The sequence below is a fragment of the Furipterus horrens genome, unplaced genomic scaffold (genome assembly GCF_987537825.1).
Source record: "Furipterus horrens unplaced genomic scaffold, mFurHor1.1.pri manual_scaffold_8, whole genome shotgun sequence".
In the NCBI taxonomy this organism is placed as follows: domain Eukaryota; kingdom Metazoa; phylum Chordata; class Mammalia; order Chiroptera; family Furipteridae; genus Furipterus; species Furipterus horrens.
Genome location: NW_028327178.1, coordinates 44,240,026 through 44,262,303, shown reverse-complemented (window position 1 = coordinate 44,262,303; position 22,278 = coordinate 44,240,026). Strand labels below are relative to the sequence as shown.

At 38.8% G+C, this 22,278-nt stretch overlaps 1 protein-coding gene across 1 annotated transcript in view; it reads left to right on the top strand.

The window, feature by feature from the left end:
- The window catches only part of MYOM1 (myomesin 1), a 153,333-nt gene extending 150,186 nt beyond the window's left edge, over positions 1–3,147 (top strand). The window contains exon 37 of the mRNA XM_090285768.1: positions 2,491–3,147. Coding sequence (XP_090141894.1) covers positions 2,491–2,766 — 276 coding nt within the window. The 3' untranslated portion in view covers positions 2,767–3,147. The remainder of the gene's footprint in view (positions 1–2,490) is intronic.
- The last annotated feature ends 19,131 nt before the right edge of the window (positions 3,148–22,278 follow it).

The following is a 22,278-nucleotide window of genomic DNA, read 5'->3' as shown; positions in this document are numbered from 1 at the left end:
CAAAATAATAATGAAGACATAATATGATGTTATGGAACTAGGGTGTTAAAACAAGGCATCTCTAAAAGCTTTAGTGAGAGGTAGGTTTCATCCAGCTGTGTGTCTTCATAGGTAAAACATATGACCATCGTCTTTAAGCTCAACCATTGCAGGGTTGCTTTTGTTTTTAAACTCTATTTTCCATTCTCCTCATCTAATGAGATTCAAAATATTCAACACACTGAATAATAGTGAGAATTAAGAGATGAATGTATGTGAAAATACTTTGTGATCTATAATTCAAATCTACAGTATGGTTAATAGTTTTCCATAACATCTAAGGTATTTAGTTTTGTTTGGTTTTGTTAAAAGTTTTAACCTGTAAGTAATCAGAGTTTCCAAAATCATATCCCTGGTCCATTTGAATAAGTTTAATGGCAATGATCTGACTCATTTTTAAAAAATGTATATATAGAATAATTCAGTGAGAAATGCTAACTAATCATGGAAAGAAAACAGATTTCTTAATCTATACAGTTTTAAGAGATACTCTTATAAAAGAGGTAATAAGTGAGATATAAGACTCTTTAGAAGGATATCATTTCCTCTGTATATTGTGAGCCCTAGTTCTTTTCCTTATAATTACTGGATTTAGGAACAAAACAATTCAAGAATGGAATTTAAAATATGAAATAAATTTAACATTATTAGCCATCAGGGAAATGAAAATTAAAACCACACTGAAACAGCATAACACACCTACCAGAATTGCTAAAATAAAAAATAGTGAAAACAACAAATGCTGCTGAGGATACAGAGAAACTGAATCACTTGTACATTGCTGGTGAAAATGTAAATCAAAATTGTACAGCCACTCAGGAAAACAGGTTGGCAATTTTTTTCAAATTTTTTCTATCCTCACCTGAGGACATTTTTTCATTGCATTTAGAGAGAGGGGGAGGGAGAGGTAAGAGAGGGAGAGAGAAACATTAATGTGAGAGAGAAACAGCGATTGGTTGCCTTCTGTACATGCCCCGACCAGCATCAAACCCGCAACCAAGGCATGTGCCCCGACTGGGAATCAGACCCACAATCTTCACAACCCTTCTGTTACAGATGATACTCCAACCAACTGAGTCACACTGGCCAGGGTGGTAATTTTTTAAAAAAATGATACATACCTTTACCATATAACCCAGAAATTGCACTTCTGGGCACTTATCATAGAGAAATGAAAACTTATGTTCACATAAAAACCTGTACACAAATATTTCTTGGAGCTTTATTCATAATAACTCAAAACTGTTAACAGGCCAGATAACCCTTATAGGTATGACCATACTATGAAACCATGCTCAGTGATAAGAAGGGACAAATTATTGAAACCTGAAATAACTTGGCTGAATCTACAAGGAATTATGCTGAGTAGGAAAGGCAATCCTGAAAGATCATATACTATATGGTACTATTTATATAATGTTTTTGAAATTACAAAATTTTAGAAATGGAAAATAGATTAGTGATTGCCAGGAGTTAGGAATGAGGTTGGGAGATTGGGAGGTGAGAAGAGGGTAGTTATAAAGAGCAACACAACAGATCTTTGTGGTGATAGAAATGTTTTGTATCTTAACTGAGTGGTGGACATGTGAACCTAGACAGGTGATGGAATTAAATAAAAGTGAATATATGCAAACACAAAGTAGCACATAAAACTAGGAAAATCTAAGTAAGATCGATGGGCTGTACCAGTGTCAATGTACTAGTTGTGATATTATACTACAGTTTTGTAAAATGTAACTGTTGGGGGAAACTGGGTAAGGGTACACAGGATCTCTCAATTATTTATTACAACTGTATATAAACCTGCAATTATTTTAAAATTTTTTTCAACAAAAATCTTAGGTAAAGTAATACTATAGGTCTAAACAGTGATCTTTAAAACAAGAGGGTTTCAGCACAGAAGGTAATATAATAAAATATCAGGGAATAGGAATACATTTTGGTAGAGCACCTTTGCAACTGCAACAGATTGGGTAGTGTTTGGGGGAGAAATAAAACAAGGAAGATGGAATTTGAAAATTAGTCACATTATCTGAAACAGCTGTTAGGAGTCTGCTGCTGGGCCCTGTGACTCAGCTGAAATGCAAATATGAGCAGGTGGTGATAAAGGCAGTGAGATTTCTCTACTGAGTCAGAGTCCAAAATGCCACATGAGAGCAAAAGGCATCTATGTCTTTATGGAAGAGAAAATGGAGATGGGAACTGGAAGCAAATGCAGTGTGGTTTTGATGATGTGCTCCCAAAGCCAGAAAGCCAGAGCGCCAAAAAAACCTTCTCAGGTTTGCTTTCAAACTGTAACTCACACAGGTGCATATCATAACACGTTCAAACCCTCATCTGGGAGGTTTACATCTATCCTTCACTGAGGCTCGCCACACCATCAAAGAATTCTTGAAGTTGGATCATGATATCTGATATCTCTCCTCTCCTCTCATAAAACCTGTTTTGCAGGCACTTAATCTCACTTGCACCGTGTGGGGTGACCCAACTCCAGAGATATCCTGGTTGAAGAATGAGAAGTCCCTGGACTCAGATGACCACTGCAGCCTCAGATTTGAAGCCGGCAAGACTGCCTACTTCACCATCAACGGAGTGACCACCTCTGACTCTGGCAAATACGGGCTGGTTGTAAAGAACAAGTACGGATCGGAGACCAGTGACTTCACCATCAGTGTGTTCATCCCAGAGGAGGAGGCAAGGATGGCTGCCACGAAGCCATCTAAGTGACCGGACACCACTGGAATGGCATCGGAGGGGGTCTGTTCTGGTCTGCCTTGTGCTACTAGTGTGCAGATGGTTTGGGTTATATGTAAGGAAGTCTTTGTGCATTCAACTCCCTATTTTTGTGCTGGCTTGGGGGGAAACTGTTGAATCTTTTATTTGTATTTTAAAAAGCACCAACTAACATTTTAAGAGTTAAGAAAATACCATTGGTAGCACAGATATTAGGAATTGGTTTTAAGCAAAAGACCAGAAAAAGAGGGATATTGAATGATGATCAGAGAGCAAACGAATGTGTTGTGGAGCAGAATTTGGACTTGGCTCAACTTTATGAGTAAATTCTCATGGATTGCAGTTAAGCACTAGCATCCTATCAAGTCAGAGACTAGTTGTTAAGCAAACCAGTATGTTTAGCATGTTGTTGAAATAGTGGTGTGCATTTCTGTTGGTGGTCTTTTGATTTGAAACCTCCTCAGTATTAATAAACAGTCCATGGCCCTTTCTCTTCTGCATCAGTGTTTCTCTCATTGTTCCTCTCTGGCTGCTCAGTTGCGTGGCCTCTGCTGCATCTCTCTCGCCACTTCTTGTAGCTCATCTTCCGATTTAAACTCCTTTGGGTTAAAGCAGTACTTTTATAGCAGAATCAGACAAGTCATCCAAGGTCAGCTGAGGTTCAGAGGTGTGCAATTGCTCTGTCACTGTACACCTGTTAGCTTACTGGACAATTAAGTTGATTCCATTGTTAAGACACTCAAAGTAATTGAATGTAATGTGTCAGTTAAGGATAAGAGTGTGTGGGGTGTCTAGTGTTAGAACTGGTGACTAAGGTCCCACAGCTAAGAAAAAAAGAGCCCTCATTCTAAATTCAGAGACCTGCCAGCTTCAGGGCCTGTCCCTCCTAATAGGACATGACTACAGGCAGCATTCTACTCTAGGAAACATGGTTCTTCCCCCACCCCTACTCCCAACCACCACAACCACACACACACACACACACACAGAATCACTCACACACTACTGGAGAAAAATAGTAGTGGTGAAAGGCAGTCCCCTCCTCCTTCTCCTTGCCAAGGGTCAGGGACAGGACAATAGACCCCCTTATACGATTTGGAGGGGTACCTACTCATCCTCTCCTTTGCAAAGTTTGGAACTGGAAATTGTCTTATCTTACTGTTGCCGATTTCCTTGTCCAGCCAAGTGCCCCATGCTGTTGCCGTTACTTTGAACACTGGGCAAGAGTGAGCTGCTGGACTCTCACTAATAGGTATGGCAAGTTGATGAGATCCCTGAGGGTCAAGGGGACCCTATGGAGAACAGCTGACCTTAAGCTAAGTTCTCCCTCCTTCAGCAAGAGGGCTCCCTCTGGACAAGTAGACCCAGAAGGAGAGTTGACACAATTAGGGGAGCTGAAGAAAGGAGAAGGGGTGAAGCAGGGGCAGATCTGTGAGTCAAGGAACTGTGCAGGTGAGAGGCCCGTAAGACTCTACATAGAACCCCAAATGCACCTCTCACAAGACCAACAGCAGAGTCCCAGTGTTGGGAGAGGGGAAGGAGGGAGTTGTGTGCTAGCAGAACCTGCTACCCACCCCTCAATTCCATGCCACTGGAGCCCAAATCCAGGAGGAAACAGAAGGATTTTGGATCCTTTTGAAAGCACAATTTTAAAACAATGTGTTCTAAATTCTGAAACTGTGTCAAAATTTAGGAAATGAAAGCAGCTTATCACTAAGATTCCTGCCATCCAGCAGAGACTTGATGAAACATGGTGGCAGTGAGGAAGAAAAATTGTTTTCATATTCATAGCTCTGTAAGCTAACACTGCTCAATAAAATGGCTATAAGAATTATTTCTGCCATTATAATGACCAAACTAAATCAGCTATGATTTGATGGCTTAGGTAAAAAACTGCTATTTATACAGGGGAAAAAGGACTGAAACTGTATATCTATCAATTTGATGATGCTAAAGCTCCTTTTAACTTATAAGAATCTATGACTTGCTAAATGTGATTTATTGGTATGAAGAGCATCATATTGGAGCACAGGAAAGACTCCTCAGAGTTTAGTATTATAAAATTAATATTCAATATATTAAAGTAATACATTTAAAAAATCTAGATCTTCCTAAATTCTCAAAGTTTAGCTTTAAAATCTCATTTTTCCATTTAAAAATCTAGCTATTGAAAAAAATTATTTTAAGGGCACTTTACAGTATAACTAAATTCCCTTTAACTTTTTAAACTGTATTTATTAATTAATATATTTGCTTGCCATTTTATATACTACTATTGTCTGACTTACCAAAAACAACTTTACAAGAACTTAAATAACTTTAATTGCCTTTAAAATTTAGTACATACATATGGAAAATTTTGATTCTCTTAAATGTACCTATTTATATCTAAATTTAGTAAGACCTCAACATAAAATCAAAATCATTAAACATTTTAACTTAGGATCATAAAGCTGAACTATTACTAAAATAAATTTTATGAAACTATTATAAGTACATAAAAATCAAATATGCAGAGATGCTATAATGCACAAATAATAATATCTAGCTACAGCCCCTATGAAAGTGACTTTTCATACTATATTTTTTACATACTTTATTGTAGTCTAGTGTCCAGGAGGGATACAAATACAATACTTGTCACAAAGCTCACACACATGCTGTCTCCATTTAAGGACAAATGTCTTCATTCTGAAATAGGGAGAGAACAACATGCAACTCAGTTTTTTTTCGAACACATTGGCAACAAAATACACCCTGCCTTGAATTAATTATGACAGGAGTGTTCCCCTCACTGATCTTGTTTCTTGGTCTCCCTTTCCTCTCCTCTCTATTTTAAAAAGGATGAGGAACACAACCCATAGGAGCAGGACTTCAACCTGCTGTTACTAGTGCCCATGATAGCACAACCTACTCCACTTGCCATAAGCTGGTTCTAAATGAGAGAGAAGATACCACCACTGAAGCCACATTACTGGGACTGCTCAAAGTGAAGAGTTTCCACAGAGACCACCAGAATGAGAGTGTTTATTATGTAGATTTTATTTTGATCAACCAAGTTGATCTTAGTTTTCTAAATATACCTCCCTACTGAGTATGCCCAGTAGCTGCCTAAAGAAAGCCTCTCCAAGTAGATGTCCATGCCAAATGTAGTACATATATGAACAACCTCCCCCTCTATTCCCTTCTGTTCTTTACAGTTTAATTTTACCAGCTGAAAAGTTCTAACCCAGCCTCAGAACCCTCTTTGCTCTCAGATTTATTTCAAACAGGCATCCAGTTCATGAACTTCCCTCACGGTCCAGTCCCCTTTCACCAGAATGTCACATGAGAAGTATCTCTTTCTCACACATCCAAAACCAGAAACCACATTGCCAAGCAGAGCTTTCTGTTTCACTGGAAAAAAAAAAAAACTGTGCAGACAGAGAAAGAACAACTCATTACTGTGACAGAACCAAGAAACCTGAAATCTTCCTCTCAGGAGAAAGTTTCAGTAGTGTTGAGATAAAGATGAAGAAATAATGAAAAGAAAAAAAAAGGTGGTTTTCTTCTCAAAACTGAAATACACAGTAATTACCTATATCTTATATTAATAAAAATATAATATATCACTTTTTCTACTCCTTTCTGCTGGGTCAGGTCCCTCAGTACAAAAGGCTGACCCACAATGGTAGAGCACAGTCAGTCTCTAAAATTCTGCCTTCCAGCAAGGTTTACGTCTGGTCTAAGTGGAAAATCACAAGAAGCTTTGACCTCTAGACAGGCATTCTCAGAAGTCATGAAATTGAACTGGGGACAGAATTGTTTTTTTCCATCTCACTGGCAAAGAGTGAAGCAAGATGAGAGTTGCTCAGTGGGTTGGTGCCTAAGAGGGAGGGAGGGGAGAAAAGGAAGAAGGGGAGAGAACATTTATTGGCTTCAATGCATGCACTGCTTATCTATAATGAATTAGACTGTTTTCTGTAAAGACTTTTAATTGGACTTTTTATCAATTTTATATTGCTTCAGGCTTTTAGTTAGCAATATTTTTCTTATTTAGGCTACCTTATGGTTGTTGACATTTCACAAAATTGCTCTGTACTTCTAATGCTTTATTAAAGAAGGTTGTTGGCTTAAAATATAAGGCACAAAAGAAATATAAAATCTGTAAGTAAAAATATGATAAACCATTTTAGCTAGAATAGTAAAAATTTTTATTTGTGTTTTAAAATATGGTCATGCTAAAATCACACTTATCTTATAAAATGGGGACATTTTGATGTCCCACGTTCTGCTAGAATCTGAGTTAATGACACATATGCAGAGCTAATTTGTCCTATTTCCACCCTTCTTTGATAAAGCAAAACTAAAATGAAGGGTGAAGATATTCAGTAAGTTTTCAGACCTTTGTTGATAAATAATTTAAAGCAAAATAAGCCAAGAAAATAAATGTTAAAAACAACCCAAACACACATTACTGTAAATGTTTACTATAGTGGTATGTTATAGATATATAGTTGTTTATTATATTATTGTGTTATGTATATATTATATAGATATATTATATAGACATATAGTATGTTATTATTGTATTATAGTCATATTATATTATATTATAGTTGTATATTATAGAGATACACACATGATAAAGATTAGAAGAATTGAGCTCTCAAAAAAAATTACATAAGGACCTGAAAATAGTAGAACATTTGGAACTGCTCCTCATTTCTATGGTAGCCATAGTTACAGAAATGCCAACTCAGAAAGTTTATTACAAAGACATCATTCAAAATAAGAGTCAAACTCTGGGAACTTCCTTTAAAATTAAATGAAAAAAATCAGAAAGTGTTTACTTCTCTAGCCTTGAAAGTATTTTATGTAGAAATTAGGCAAGTCACTAGGGAAAAAATTCTAATCCAATTCACCTCTGCTGTGGACCTCTTGTATGAGTCGCTGAGAATTTCACATGGTTACAGCATGACATTCTCTCTTACTAGAGGTATCCATCTGTCTGTATAAAGGTACACATTCATTTCATGCCTGTTCCATCGAAGCTTTCAAAGTGCTCACCTTGAGTAGCTGGCAAAAACTTTGCTAAACATGTAATGTCTTAAGATGAGTCAATTATTGATCAGAGATTTTTGTAACTTCTCAACATTTGACTTTAGGTGGGAAATATAGGTGAGTCTGGCTGTTTTGTTATCATACATTTATTCCTTCAACAAATATTTATTGAGCAAAGACTGTGAGGATACAAAGATGAATCAGATGGAGATTTTCCCTCAGGATGCTACATCTAACAGATGCAATTACTGGAATATGAGGTACCATAACACAAGTAATAAGTGCATGAGGAAAGTATAAACAACATGCTATTAGCTGAGCTCAGAGGAGGGATGCAATACTTGCTCTATAGTTGGGGGGAAAATAAAGAATAAGGTGAAATACAGGATTCAGAAAAGGCTAGTAGAAATAGAAGCATTTTATGAACTTTGATGGGCATGTGAATTTTAGCTATTTTAAGATTGAAGGGAGGGATATTTCAGTTAGAAATCACTCGGCACCATGAAGCCATCCCAGGAGTGAGCTGGAATAAATGCCTCTGAACAAAGAAGGTGTCCATCAGAATTTCTTATGTCCTTGTCATGTGCTGAATTGTATCCCCCAAAATTAACTTGTTGAACTCCTAAGCCCCAATGCCTCAGAATGTGACTGCATGTGTATTTGAAAATAGGGCCTTTAAAGATGCAATTAAATTAAAATGAAGCCATTAGGGTGGGCCCTAATCCAATATGACACTGCTCAGAATAAAATGCAGAATATCAAAGACAAAGGGAACGTTGTATTACATTGTAAGTAATACTGGACTATTGAGAAAACTGCAGTAGGTGTAGCTAGCAGGTATATGGCCAGTGTGTGCTTCATTCTTGCCCATTCCTCAATAGACAGAAAGAACACGGCTTTGTCAGGGTAGTCAGAGTTCTGCCTTATCAACAGTGAGAGGTAGATAGATTGGGGGGGGGGGGCATGACTAGATTATTATTTATTACAGTCTCAGGAACTATCTCAAATACACCATTTAAAAGAACTTACTGAAGTGATGCCAATAAATTAATTATAATTCTATTCATAATTCTCTCAATTTTACTCTGCATGGATATATGTCCAGGCATATTTTTTATCGAAGATAATGAAAGAATGAATTAATCAGTGAAAAAGTTTCACCGAGCAGTATCATTCATTCATTCAAAATATTTATTGCATATCTGTTACAGAAACAGGGGAGTCCAAAAACAAACCCCACAGTTTGCGGCTGGGAGATGGGGAAAAAGAAGCAGCTTTCAGGATGCCTTTGAATGCCTGGGGCTAGTGGCTGGAAACTTTGTTGCACAAAGATCTGCTTTGAAACTTCCAAGGCTCAGGAAAATGGGAGGGGTCTTGGACTGTGGGATGGTACAGAAGGAGCCTACAGAGCCTGCCTAGGGTTCTGTGAATGGTCAGAACTGCTTGCAACACCCACTGCGTCAGGGGACAGTCAGGGATATATAAGCAGCTGCGAACATTTTAGCTGGTGCGCTCCCTCCAGGTGGCTTGGAGGAGGGGGTCTCCAGGCTGCTTTAAGAAGAGGCTCTCACCACACGGTTTGCAGGAAGAAGGCAGTTTACAAGGAGGCTGAGAATCCAGGCGGTTCTGCGTTGAGAGCTGGAGGGCACCACAGCACAGAAAGGACCTCCCCAATCAGAATTGAGTGATTGGCAGCTACTGGTAAAGCTGAACTGTGACTAGGAAGTAGGGAAACGGTGTTTCTGACTTTTCTAAGACTGGCCAGGTCTGGGAGGGGGAGGCAGAACTATGTGCAAATAAACAATTCTTTTTCTTTTCACTAAACTCTGGCTTTGAGAGTTATAATTCTGGTGGCGGGCAATCGGGCCCCTAACTAAACAGCTCCTGGGTTCTTTTTCAATTGGAGCAACCCAGGGGTTTTGTTACATATCTACTAAGAGTAAGATACTTTATTAAGAAGTTTAAAGTTAAGAGCTATGGAGACATACAACAAGATAATGAATAGTGAGTTTGAAGTGGTTTAGAAAGGATGATTCAGGCAGAGGATTTGGCAAGTGCAAAGGCCCTGGGGCAGGTCTGCATTTATCTATTCCCTTTTATTCTATTTGAATAACAGAAAGTAGGTAAGTGTACCTGGATCACAGTGATTGAGTATAAGTATGGTTCAGGTAAAAAAAAAAAAAATAAAGTGCAGGTGTCAGATCACATAGGGCCATATAGAATGAGGTGAGGAGTTTGGAATTTATTCTAAATCCACTGGAAACACAGTGGAGGATTTTAAGCAGAGGAATAATATGAGTTCGTTAATTTTTAAAAAAAGAATAGTCTGGGTGCTTAGTAGTGTATGGATTGAGAAGGGATGAAAATGAAAAAAGGGAAAGGAGTTAAGTTTTTCTTCCAGTGATTCAGGAGGTAATTGATGATGAAAGCTTTGACTAAAGTTAGCAGTAGAGTTGGAGAGAGGTGAGGAGATTTGAGATATAATTTGGGATAACCTGAAGACTTTTGATCTGCTCACTGGAAGGGTGGTATTTACCACTATCTGAGACAGGGAAAAACAGGGAAAAGCAGAAAAATCAAACATCCCACTTTGAAACACCTACTTGACCCACCAATAGCTATGACAGGTAAATCAGACAAGGTCTGTGGCTCAGGGGTTAGATCACAGCAGAGAGGTAGGTATATTTAACAGTCATTGGGCTACAGACACTAACAAGAGCTATGGGTTTCCAAGAGAGAACCACCTCTGGAAAAAAGGACGCAAGGAAAAGAGAACACTGACACACACCAGCATTTAGATTTAGTTCCAGAAAGGAGGAGCAGCTAGCAAATGCAACTGGGTAAGAGTGATTTGGAAAGTAAGAGGAGGACCAGGGACTTTCAGGGAGGCAAAAGAGAAGAATGTTTGCCAACCAAAGTGCAGTAGTCAACTGTAGCAGATAAAAAAGAAGTTGACATTGAGTTTACCTTTAGTGACAGAAGCCTAGGAGTAGGTTTGAAAGAAAATGGAATAGAGAATTAGGTACATTTCTTTTCTAATATTTGTTTTTTGAAATATTTTAAATTTAGGTTTATTTACCTTTTTGAAATTACAGATTAAAACCATCTTTAATTTTGAAAGTATAGATAATTACTTCAGGTAGTTTTTCTGGATGAGGAGTAAAGAAATGAGATGGTAGCTGAAGGAAACTTGGAGAGAAATGGGGAGTTCTTTAGGATGATATATAAGAGGTTAAAAGATGCTGATGAAACTGACTGAGTAGAGAGGAAGAAAGTAAAAATGCAGATTGAAGCCCTTAAATAGACAGGAAGAGATGACATCCAGAGCACAGGTAGAGATTTGGCTTTGTTTGAGAGGGACCCTTCCCCTTGCCTTAACAGGACAGAAGGCCGAGGATATGAGCACAGAGTAGGTAGTTAACGATGAGACAATGAGCAATTTCCTATCTAATTGTTTCCATTTTTGATATGGCTTATGAGGCTCAGTCATCAGTAGAAAATGATGATGCAGGAGAAAGATGGAAGACTGGATTACTTATTAAAGAGAGAAAAGAAAAAGGTATAATAACATAAATACAGAGGTCTGTCCAAAAAGGATCCAGCCATGTACTATGAAAAATAGAGGCATGTATTGAAGAAGATACAAGATACAAGAAACACTGTACATGGGACAATGATGCCTCAGAACTCTTTAAAGTAGGCACCTTGGGACCTCACACGGTTCTCCCAGCATCTCTTCTACTGTTCAAAACACTCAGAAAAATCCTTTGTGGAATCGCCATCAGCTGCCCCGTAGTATTTTTCTGAATCTCATTAACGGTCTGAAATCTCTTCCCTCTTAAAGATGATTTTAGTTTTAGGAAAAGCCTTAAGTCACAGTGTGCCAAATCTGGGCTGCAGGGGGTCTGAGTCACCTGGGTGATTTGATGTTTTGCCAAAAAACTGTGCACAAGACATGATGCATGAGCAAGACGTTGTGAAGATGCTGCTGCCAACACCAGTTGCCCACAGCTGCAGCTGTTTTCATTGTACTGCATCCCTTAACCAATGAAGAACACTGAGGTAGTTCTCCGTATTAATTGTTTGGCCTTGAGGGCCATGCTCATGATGTACAACACCTTTCCGATCAAAAAACAGTTAACACTGTCTTGATCTTGCTGGTACTTTGCCATGACTTCTTCATGACTGGGCCTTTGTTTCTGGATCATAGCCAAAAAGACCCACAATTCATCTTCAGTTATGACCTTCTTGAGGAAATATGGTTCATTGGTAGCGGTTTGACTCAAGTCATTAGTAACTGCAGCACAATGTTCTTCCTGCTCTGGTAGCAGAAGCCACAAAACAAATTTTGCCACAACACATTTCATGCCAAGATCCTGCATCAAAATCCAGGACACAGTAGTTTTCGGAATCCCCAGATCAGCTTCTATTTCTTGCACTGTCAGTCGCCAATCTTTGTTGATCACAGCCTGTACACGTTCAACATTCTCAGGTGTTCTGCTTAATGCAGGCCTTCCAGAACATGGGTCATTTTCAACAGATTCTTGACCATCTTTGAAGAATTTGTGCCACGCTTTTATTTGTGCTGCCCTCATTGCATCATCCCCGAAGGCCTTCTGAATCATCTAAATAGTTTCTGTGGAGGAATATTCAAGCTTAATGCAAAATTTGATGCAGATTTGTTGCTCTAATCACTCAGTCATTTTTTGTTTTGTTTTTAAATATTTTATTTATTTATTTACTTTTAGAGGGAGGGGAAGGGAGGGACAGGGAGAGAAACATCAGTGTGTGGTTGCCTCTCACATGCCCTCAACTGGGGACCTGGCCCGCAACCCAGGCATGTGCTCTGACTTGAATTGAACCAGTGACCCTTTGGTTCACAGGCTGGCACTGAATTCACTGAGCCACACCAGCCATGGCTCACTCAGTCATTTTGAATGTGACAGCCACACGATACACATGCTCTCTGACTAGTAAGTGAAGTTCATCATTGTTCACACATGCACATTCCAGTTCGCTCTCCTTGGCTGCCATGTTACATCAATGTTGTGCAAACTGTTCTCATTATATTAACAATGGCTGGACTATTTCTGGACAGACCTTATATTCTAGAGAGCAGTTTTCAGGAAGTGTCAAGGGCCTATTTGAAATCTGTGTCATGCATTTCAGATGAGACTCATCAGCACAGTTGTGTAACTCTTCAATATTTAGTTGCACAAGTATAGTTATGGTGGAGACCTGGGGCATAGCCAGGTGAGTAAATAGAGAATGGAGAAACAGAGTTAAGGGCAATTTGCAAGGAAGTGATTATAGAGGTGAAACTATGGTGTCTAAGGCTGGGCAAAAAGGTTGAGAAGAGGATGTGTTTAGGTTATATGCAAATACTTTACTATTTTATAAAGGGATTGAGCATCCAGGTATTTGATTACCTGCAGGTGGAGGATCCTGGAACCAATTCCCTCAGGCTTCCAAGGAACAAATGTATTTCTAGAGAACAGGTTTTGATGTAGGAAATAGCAGACATATAAAACATCTGAAACAGAAGGTTTAAGCTTCACAAGTTACCTGGGCCTGGCATATTGTTTCCCTAAAGTTAGAGCATAACTAAAAGTTTTGTAAAAGAGAATAAAAAGCAGAAATATGGATTGAAAATACTTTAACTGTTTACCCTTAGAAACAGAAATTCTGTATTAAACAACCTATCATAAAGAAATAGAGGTGATATAGTAAGATGTTTGAATAAAAATATTTATCAAGATATTATTTATAATATCAAAATGTGAAAAACAGTTGTAATGCCAAAATATAGAAGATTAGTTTAGAAAATTAACTGTGGGAATGCTATGCAACAATATTGAGTAATTTGATATATTGTCTAATTGAAAAAGAAAGTACATTTTCTTTTTAAAAACTTAATCATGTAAATAAGTGCAGGGGGAAAAGATAAAGGGGCCATGTATGAAACTGTTAAAAACTGAAGAGAGTGGGATTATGGGTAATTCTTTGTTGTTATTTTTTTCTGTCTTCGTGCTATACTAAATTTATATGAAAGTAAAACCAAATATGAGTATATTTAGTCATCAAAGAAAATATTCAAACAAAACACTTCCAGTCAAGATGGAGGCATAGATAGACATGCTTTGCCTCCTTGCACAACCATAGAAAGAATTACAATCAGACCTCAAAAACAAATATTAACCAGAACCAACAGAAAATCGAGCTAAATAGACAACCAAGGATTTAAAGAAGCCACATTCGACCAGATGGGTAGGAGGGACAGAGTCATGGAGACAGGATTGAGAGATGGTGTGGTGTGGAGAAACAGCAGAGGCAGTGGACCTGACCGTCACACATTCACATGTGGCGGATAAAAATCAGGAGGGATACCCTGGGAATGAGTGATCCTAGCTCCAGACCAGACTGTACAGCCCAGGATTTCAGCACCGGGAAAACAAACCCCCATTAACTCTGGCTGTAAAAACCAGTGGGGGTTGGGACAGCAGAAGAAACTGCTGGATTTCACCACTTAAAGTGTTCACATGGTCTTAGAATGTATGTAAACCCCAGGGCAACAGCTGGAAGGGTGGCAATTGTGTACAGGTAGTGGGTGAAGTAACTGGAAATGGGGTGAGTGCTGGGCAAATTGTTAGAAGCTAGGCGGTGACATTGTCCCCTCTCTGAGCCCCCTGCCACACACAGAGCACAGAACAGTGAAGCAGGTTGCCCTGCTCTGGCAATTTCCTAAGGCTCTGCTCCACACAACTTATAGGTGCCTTTGCTACATAGGACATGCTACTAAGACAGAGAGTAAAAACAGCTCTACCAAATACACAGAAACAAACACAGGGAGGCTGACAAATTGAGGAGGCAAATAAATATGTCCCAATTGAAAGAACAAAACAAAAAACCCAGAAAAAGAACTAAATGAAATTGAGATAGACAACCTATCAGATGCAAAGTTCAAAACGCTGGTGATCAGGATGCTCAGAGAACTCATAGACTATGGCAAAAAAAATAAAGGAATAAATAAATGTTACACAAAGTGAAATAAAGAAAAATACACAGGGAACCAACAGTGATGAGGAGAAAGCTGGGATTCAAATAAACTATTTGGAACAAAAGGAACAAATAAACATTCAATCAGAACAGAAAGAATAAACAAGAATGCAAAAAATTGAAGAGAGGCGTAGGAACCTCTGGGATAACTTTAAATGTACCAACATCTACCCGAAGGAAAAGAGAAAGAGCAAGAAATTGACAACTTATTTGAAAAAATAATGAAAGGAAACTTACTTAACTGGCAAAAGAAATGGACATACAAGTCCAGGAAGCACAGAGAGTCCCAAACAAGTTGGACCCAAAGAGGATCAAACCAAGACACATCATAATTAAAAATGCCAAAAGTTAAAGATAAAGAGAGAATCTTAAAAGCAGCAAGAGAAAGCAGAGAGTTACCTACAAAAGAGTTCCCATAAGACTGTCAGCTGATTTCTCAAAAGGAACTTTACAGGAAAGAGGGAACTGGCAAGAAGTATTCAATGTGATGAAAAGCAAGGACCTACAACCTAGCTTACTTTATCCAGCAAAGCTGTTGTTTAGAATGGAAGGGCAGATAAAGTGCTTCCCAGACACGGTAAAGCTAAAGGAATTCACCACCACCAAGCCATTATTGTATGAAATATTACAGGGACTTATTTAAGAAAAAGAAGATAAAAACTTGAACATAAAAGGGCAAAAAATTCACAACTATCAACAACTGAATCTGAAAAACAAAAATGAAAACAAACTAAGCAAACAACCAGAACTGGAACAGAATCATAGGTGTGAAGATCAGATGAGAGGGGGAAGGGGAAGAATGGGGAAAAGGTGCAGGGATTAAGAAGAATAATTGGTAGGAACAAAATAGACAGGGAAATGTTAAGAACAGTATAGGAAATGGAGTAGCCAAAGAACTTATATACATGACCTTTGGACATGAACTAAGGGGGGTGGGATTGCTGAGTGAAGAGGGATAATGGGCGGAGGGAGTTTGGGGGGGAGGAAATTGGGACAACTGTAACAGCACAATTAATAAAATACTTAAAGAAAGAAAATATCCAACTTAATTGCATTTCTTAGCTGTGCAAAAAATATATATAAACCAGCCTCACTATTCTACCATAAGACTTCATTAACTTTAACAAAAAAAGCTTTTAATTTACAGTATTTATTCTGACAGCATCTATCATAAAGTAGCAATTGACTCAAAATAAGTTACTTGATTGTAAAAAAGAAATGATTCTCGTCAGAAAATAACAATGCCCATGAATAACAAGAAGGTATGGCAATCTTTCTCTGACACTATATGATTTTTAAAATAACTAAATTATTTTATTTTGGAAAATGCAGTTAATGCAGTAGCTTGAGCTTGAAGACATTTTGTATTGTAAAATTGGCAAACATAGTTCTGGCGTCTTCTTGGAGTCAGAGTAGGAACATTGTGGGGAGGAAATGACAGGTGATGATTGCAGTGACCACTGTCCATTGCATTGCTGGACACAGGTATCATTAAGCTGCCCTGTGCTGTGATGACTTCTATTCCATTTCTTGTGCTTCTACTTTAGACTCCAAACAGACCAAGGAAGGAAAGGAGGAGAGCAAGGTGGCCAATGAGTCTGAAGGTAAAAAAGCAGAGAAGATTTAAAAAGAAAAATGGGAACTAGAAGAGAGAGAACCATGTCACATATTATATCCCTATTGGAATGAAGAAGGGAGGATGATTGTATTTATTATAAATAAGACATTCATTTATTCATTTATTCTCTCAACATAAATTAGGCCCCCTCAATAGCCCAGGACCTATGTTATGACAAGGAAGAAAAGCATCTTCCCATCTTGGTGAACACAAGCAGACCAGTGCTCTAGAATGTACTTTTTGTTATCCCTCTCCTCAAAAAACTCAAGACCTTGGCTCATAACCTTGCTCCATAAGATTGGCTCATCATTTTCCAGCCTCTGGAATCACTTTTTCCTCCATGGTGCCTGGCAAAATCCTAATTGTTCTTAGCTACTCATCTGTTCCATGAAGTATTCCTTAACTTGTCCACCCAGGCCATGTGAATATTTCTTCTTTGAATTCCTATTTCATTTATAATGTGTATTATATTTACAAGTCAGAATGAAATTATTTTCTATTTGTGTATATTTCCTACTCAGTTTGTAAGATGGGTATTGTGCATTCCTCACACTAATTAACACAGAAATTGACAAGTGGTAAATACTGACTAATAAACACACCATTAGGACAGATTTCAGTTTGTCCTTCAGTGACTGTGAAGTAATCTATAGCCCTCCTCCTGCAGAATCCATAGATACTGCACATTGTCTCAGGTTCCATGGTGCCGGGGCAGCCATAAGTCCCTACTGGGCCTCAGTCTTTCACATTTGGTCCACAAAGCAAGCAAACCTTTCTCTTGCTAATACTGACACATCTCTGTAATCTGCGAGCAAGGTATGAAGGGAGGGGAGGGCCAAGGAGAAGAGAAATCCTGTCCTGCAGCATATTCACAACTCAGAAATGTTATTGAAAAATATGTATTTGTTAGGAACAACTTCGACTCTGAGAAATAAAAACCCAAAATAACAGTGATTTAAACAAGATAGAGGCATATTTTCCATTGCATAAAATTCTACAGGTAGGTGTCCCAGTCCAGGGTCTCTTTTGTAAATTTCCCAGGGATCCAGCTCTTTCCAACTCATTGCTCTATCATCTCAAGGATGTAGCCATGGTCTCCAATATAGTAGCTGGATCTCCTGCTATCATATCCTTATACCAGGCAGTATGATAGAGGTCATAGAAGAAAGAAGAGACAAGGGATACAGGTCAGCTGTCTTTTGAGGAAGGGTCCCAGAAGTCACCATAGTACAATCCCACTTACATCTTATGGTGAGAACTTCATTGCCAGGTTACTTAGAATCTTCTCTGAATGACTATAAGCTCAGCTAAAAATTAAGTGTCTTTCTATGGAAGAAGGAGAGAATAGATATTGTAGAACAAGCTCCTCATCCACAAATAGCAAAAATATTTTAAGAATAAAGAGTAGATAAAGATCAACTTAAAATTAGGAGAATTGGAGATCATTTTATGGAAGAAAGATGAGTCTTCAAAGTTGTATTGTTTGGACCGGTTTTTAAATGAAGAGGACATAACAGATGGGTGAAGAAAATGAACAAATGTATAGAGGTGGGAAAGTATATATCCACTCATTATTTCATTTCTGTGTTTATTTTTTTTAAGAAATGTTTATTATGGAACCTTTAAGTCATACATACATATAGAGAGAATACCATAATGAACCACTAGTGCTCATCAACAATTTTAAGAACTATCAATATTTTTAAATTATCAACAAACATTTATAAAGTAGATTTTCAACTAAGAATACAGAAATGATTAAAATGCAATGGCCCCAAGGAAATTATGACATAGTAGGTATGTCCCAGGGAGTAATACATTAAAGGAAATAAACATTTGGTGAAGTTGGTGGAAATGTAACATGGGATACACATGTATTAAACTTCCACTGTGTTCCACTGTAGGTGCTTACAGTCCTGCAGAGGTGCTCACAGTTTAATGGCAATAAAGAGGAGCAAATCATTGAAGGCCTGCATTATCCGTGTCTTGAGATATGAAATTTATTCAGGCAACAGGGACTTACTAGAAGTCGTTGATCAGGGAAATAAAGTAATATTAAACAGGGTTTCAGGAAGATAAAAGTGAATTTCAAAAACAACCCAAATAAAGAGGTAATTAACATATTTGATGTCTACATTGTGCCACATGTTGTACTAGAGAGTGACTTACCTGGGCTCCATTCCTAGGTCACAGTGGAATCTGAATTTCAAACTGTTCTGCTGGCCTCCAAAGCCTCCATACTTTCAACCACACCACATGTCTCCAAGTCCTCAACTACACAAGTAGCAGAAGGAATAGGAAAGAGAACAGAGATGTGAGAATATTCTGGAAGAGCTGAATTTGGTGAGTGATTAAGTGGTATGGGTTGGGAAGGAGAGAAAGGGGAGGAATCAAAAATAACTGAAGCCTCATGCTTGAGCTTTGGAAAGACAATAATATGTTTATCTGAGATCCACAAGTCAAAAGAAATAATATTTGGGAAACAAAAAATGCATTTGATTTTGGCTGTGTTGAGTTACAATTGACATCTAGCAAGCAATTATAAACTTGGGTCTGACTGAGGAAAACATCAAGTCCCTATACACATATTTAGTACATACAGACACAGGTGTGATGGCAGTAGTGCAAAGTTTGTGAGATCTCCCAAGAAGAAGGGACATAGTTAAGAAAAAAACAAGTACCAGACTCAGAATGTTAGTTAACACTCATATTTCTGAGGGGCCAGGATGGGACCTGGAAGAGGGCTGTCAGAACACAAAAGGAGTGATAGGAATGCTCTGTGCCACAGAAACTGTGGAAGGTGACAGACCCAAGGCTCACGGGCAGGTGAGTGATGATTGTCTCACAATAAGAGGGTCACCAGTGACCTCTTCAGGAGCAGTGACCTTTGCAGAATGTGGAGTGGTGTGAGGTAGGAATGGCTAGGAGAGAGCAGAGCTCAAATGCACTCTTCTGTTGAGAATGATAACTGGGAAGAAGGAAGAACTAGGGATGAAAGCAGAATAGGAGATGTAAGGTTGGTCTGTTTGTGAACAGAGAGGAAGACCTTGTGGAGAAGCTACAGGACAACAAAGAAAGATCGTTTTTCCTCCAGGACAGAAGAGCAGAAAAGGAGGCCAAAGGGAAAGGTGAGAGAAATTGTGAAGGGAAAATGCATTTTTTATCCTCACCCAAGGACATTTTTCATTGCTCTTCAGAGAGAGAGGAAGAGGGAAAGAGAGACTCATTGATGTGAGAGATAAACATTGATTGGTTGCCTCTGGTAGGCTCCCCATCCAGAGATTGAACCTCAACCTACATTTGTGCCCTGATCAAGAATCAAACCTGCAACCTTTCAGTTTCAGGATGACAATCCAACCAACTGAGCCACACTGGCCAGGCTGGCAATTGCACTTTTGAAGTACTTGGGTGAGGTACCAAAAATTTGAGGTAGATGGAATAGAAGTACAAAGCAGGGTGCGAGAGTATGGAACAGGATGCGTAAAGGATCGTCAGGTGAAGGTGAAGAGGTGAACCATGGGGTTGGGGGGTCGGGGGCAGGAAGAGAGGGGAACACAATGGGGCTTGTGGTCTGCAGCTTTGCCAACTGTGTGGCAGTTGAGGCACAGAGCACTGGGAATGCAGTGTTGTGTGTACCCTAACATGGGAACAAAGGGCTCAGGGGTCTGGGTGATAGTAAAGCTTAGCTAAGAAGAAAGACTGTGGACCTCAAACCAATGGAGCCAGGCAGGGAAGCAAAGTTCCTTGAGAGCAGAAATTGAGTCCAATCCCTCATTATATCTCCCAACTCCTGACACATAGTAGCTTCTCCATATATATTACATTATAAATGAATGAACTGAGTATAAGACAGAAAGCTTCAAGAAAGTGCCTACTGGGTAATACAGACATATTCAGAGAAAGAGAGGTCACTTCAGGCCAAGGTGGTCAGACAGTTGAGAGAACTCTATACAGAGACTTCCTCTTGTTTTTTCTTTTGCCCCCACTAGTGTTTTGCCCTTCTGTCCTTTCTTTTACAGCTTTATTGGAGTTAATTCCTCCGCCTTGCATTTAGTGCTGGGTCTTGCACAGTGTAGACATTCCATGCATGTTTACAGAATTGAATGCAAACCAAGCCGTAATTGGTATTTTGTTGCTATTGTTTGATCATTTGTCCACTAGGAACATAAAGCCTACTGAATAGAGGAATTGCTGTTTCTGTTCCTGTTGCTGACTGCCCCTTAGCCTCATCACCCAATCTGTCTTGTTCATTTTGCAGCTGCCTAGGCAGCCTCGGTACAGTCTCTTTTAGCTTCTACCCCTTCCATCCTCGGCTGGCGTTGAAATAAGCATCCCTAAGAGCACACCACCCTTGCACAGCCCAGCCTCCACCCTGAGTGGCCTTTCCTACCTGCCTTCTCAGGGACAGAGCCTCTGGCTTCTCTGGACTCCTTCCCAGGATGCTCAGCACCATCTTACTAGATCTTGGCTGCCTTCCACCAGGATTTGCTTTCTGTTCAGATGGTCTTGAGTAAATACTTTCTGTTGAGCCCAACCCTGGGCCATCTGTGGGTAGCCCATTGGTACAGTTCACCCATTTCAGCAAGCAAGAACTAGACCAGACCTTTTGATAATTCTTTTTTCTTTAAGATTTTATTTATTATTAATTTTATTCTATCTTTTATAATTTCTTTTTTAATTGTTCTTTTATTTGATAATTCTTAAACCTTTTAAATATCTTATTCTGGAATTCATGGACTACTTTTCCACAGTGGAGGCCCTTTTAAGAGGTGTTTAATGGCATGAGACAGTCTAGGTGAAGTTACTGGTACTATGACAACCATGCAAGGGAAGTCAGAACAGAAGCATTTGGCTTCTGTTTATATATCAGATAGATAGATGGATGGATAGATTTGAAAACTTTTCACTAAATCTTTATCCCTGAAGGCTAAATAGTGTCATAACTTCCTTTCTTTCCTAGGTAGAAGTCCATGCTATTACAATTGAGGAAAGTTAGTACTGAAAATACTTTATACAGTAAGTCACCAGGCTGGACCAAAAAGTCTGGACCTGCCACTCCTGACTGGAACAGAAGGTGACCTAGGGATTTCTTAGGCGATTCTACCTTGTTTTATTAAATATTGCAATGGAGGTAGGGTCTTACTTTACTAAGCTGAATCTTTTCAAATGACTCTTGCTGCTCACAATAAAAAGTTCTTTGTCTTGTGCTAAAGTTTGACTGATCAAAGGCCATTTGGCACAAAAATACATTTCTCTGTGTGCATGTAAATTGGGTCCCCTGGTGAGTGTTATCACCTATTGAAGATCAGCAAGCAAGTTGAGCACAGTCCAGTGGAAGAATCAAGGAGCTACAGAGATTAAGTTCAAACCCTCCAGTTTCCAACCATGTGAAAGTTAAGCCCCCTCACCTCAGCCCCTGGAAAACGGGGATATTGCAGAGTCTACTATATGGAGATTTTGTGAGGATTTAATGAGTTAATTCATTTAAGAAGTGCCCAGGCAAGTGTCTAACACACAGTAGGTGTATAGTAAGGGGCTTCCCTTCCCATTTCCCTTCATTACTCCCTGCCTTGTTTTCCTGAGGGTAACTTATCAAAGGGAAAATAATATGTTATGGAAGTGAGGAAGACCTCTGTTCCCCTCTGTAGAACATAAATCATCTGAGCCGTATGTAATTAGGAATTTATATTTTTCTTACTTAGGTTGCATAAAAATTTTACTGAAACTATTTTATTTTTGTGTGAAATATATTTTTGAGTGCTGCCTAGTTGGGATGTCACTTCGATGTC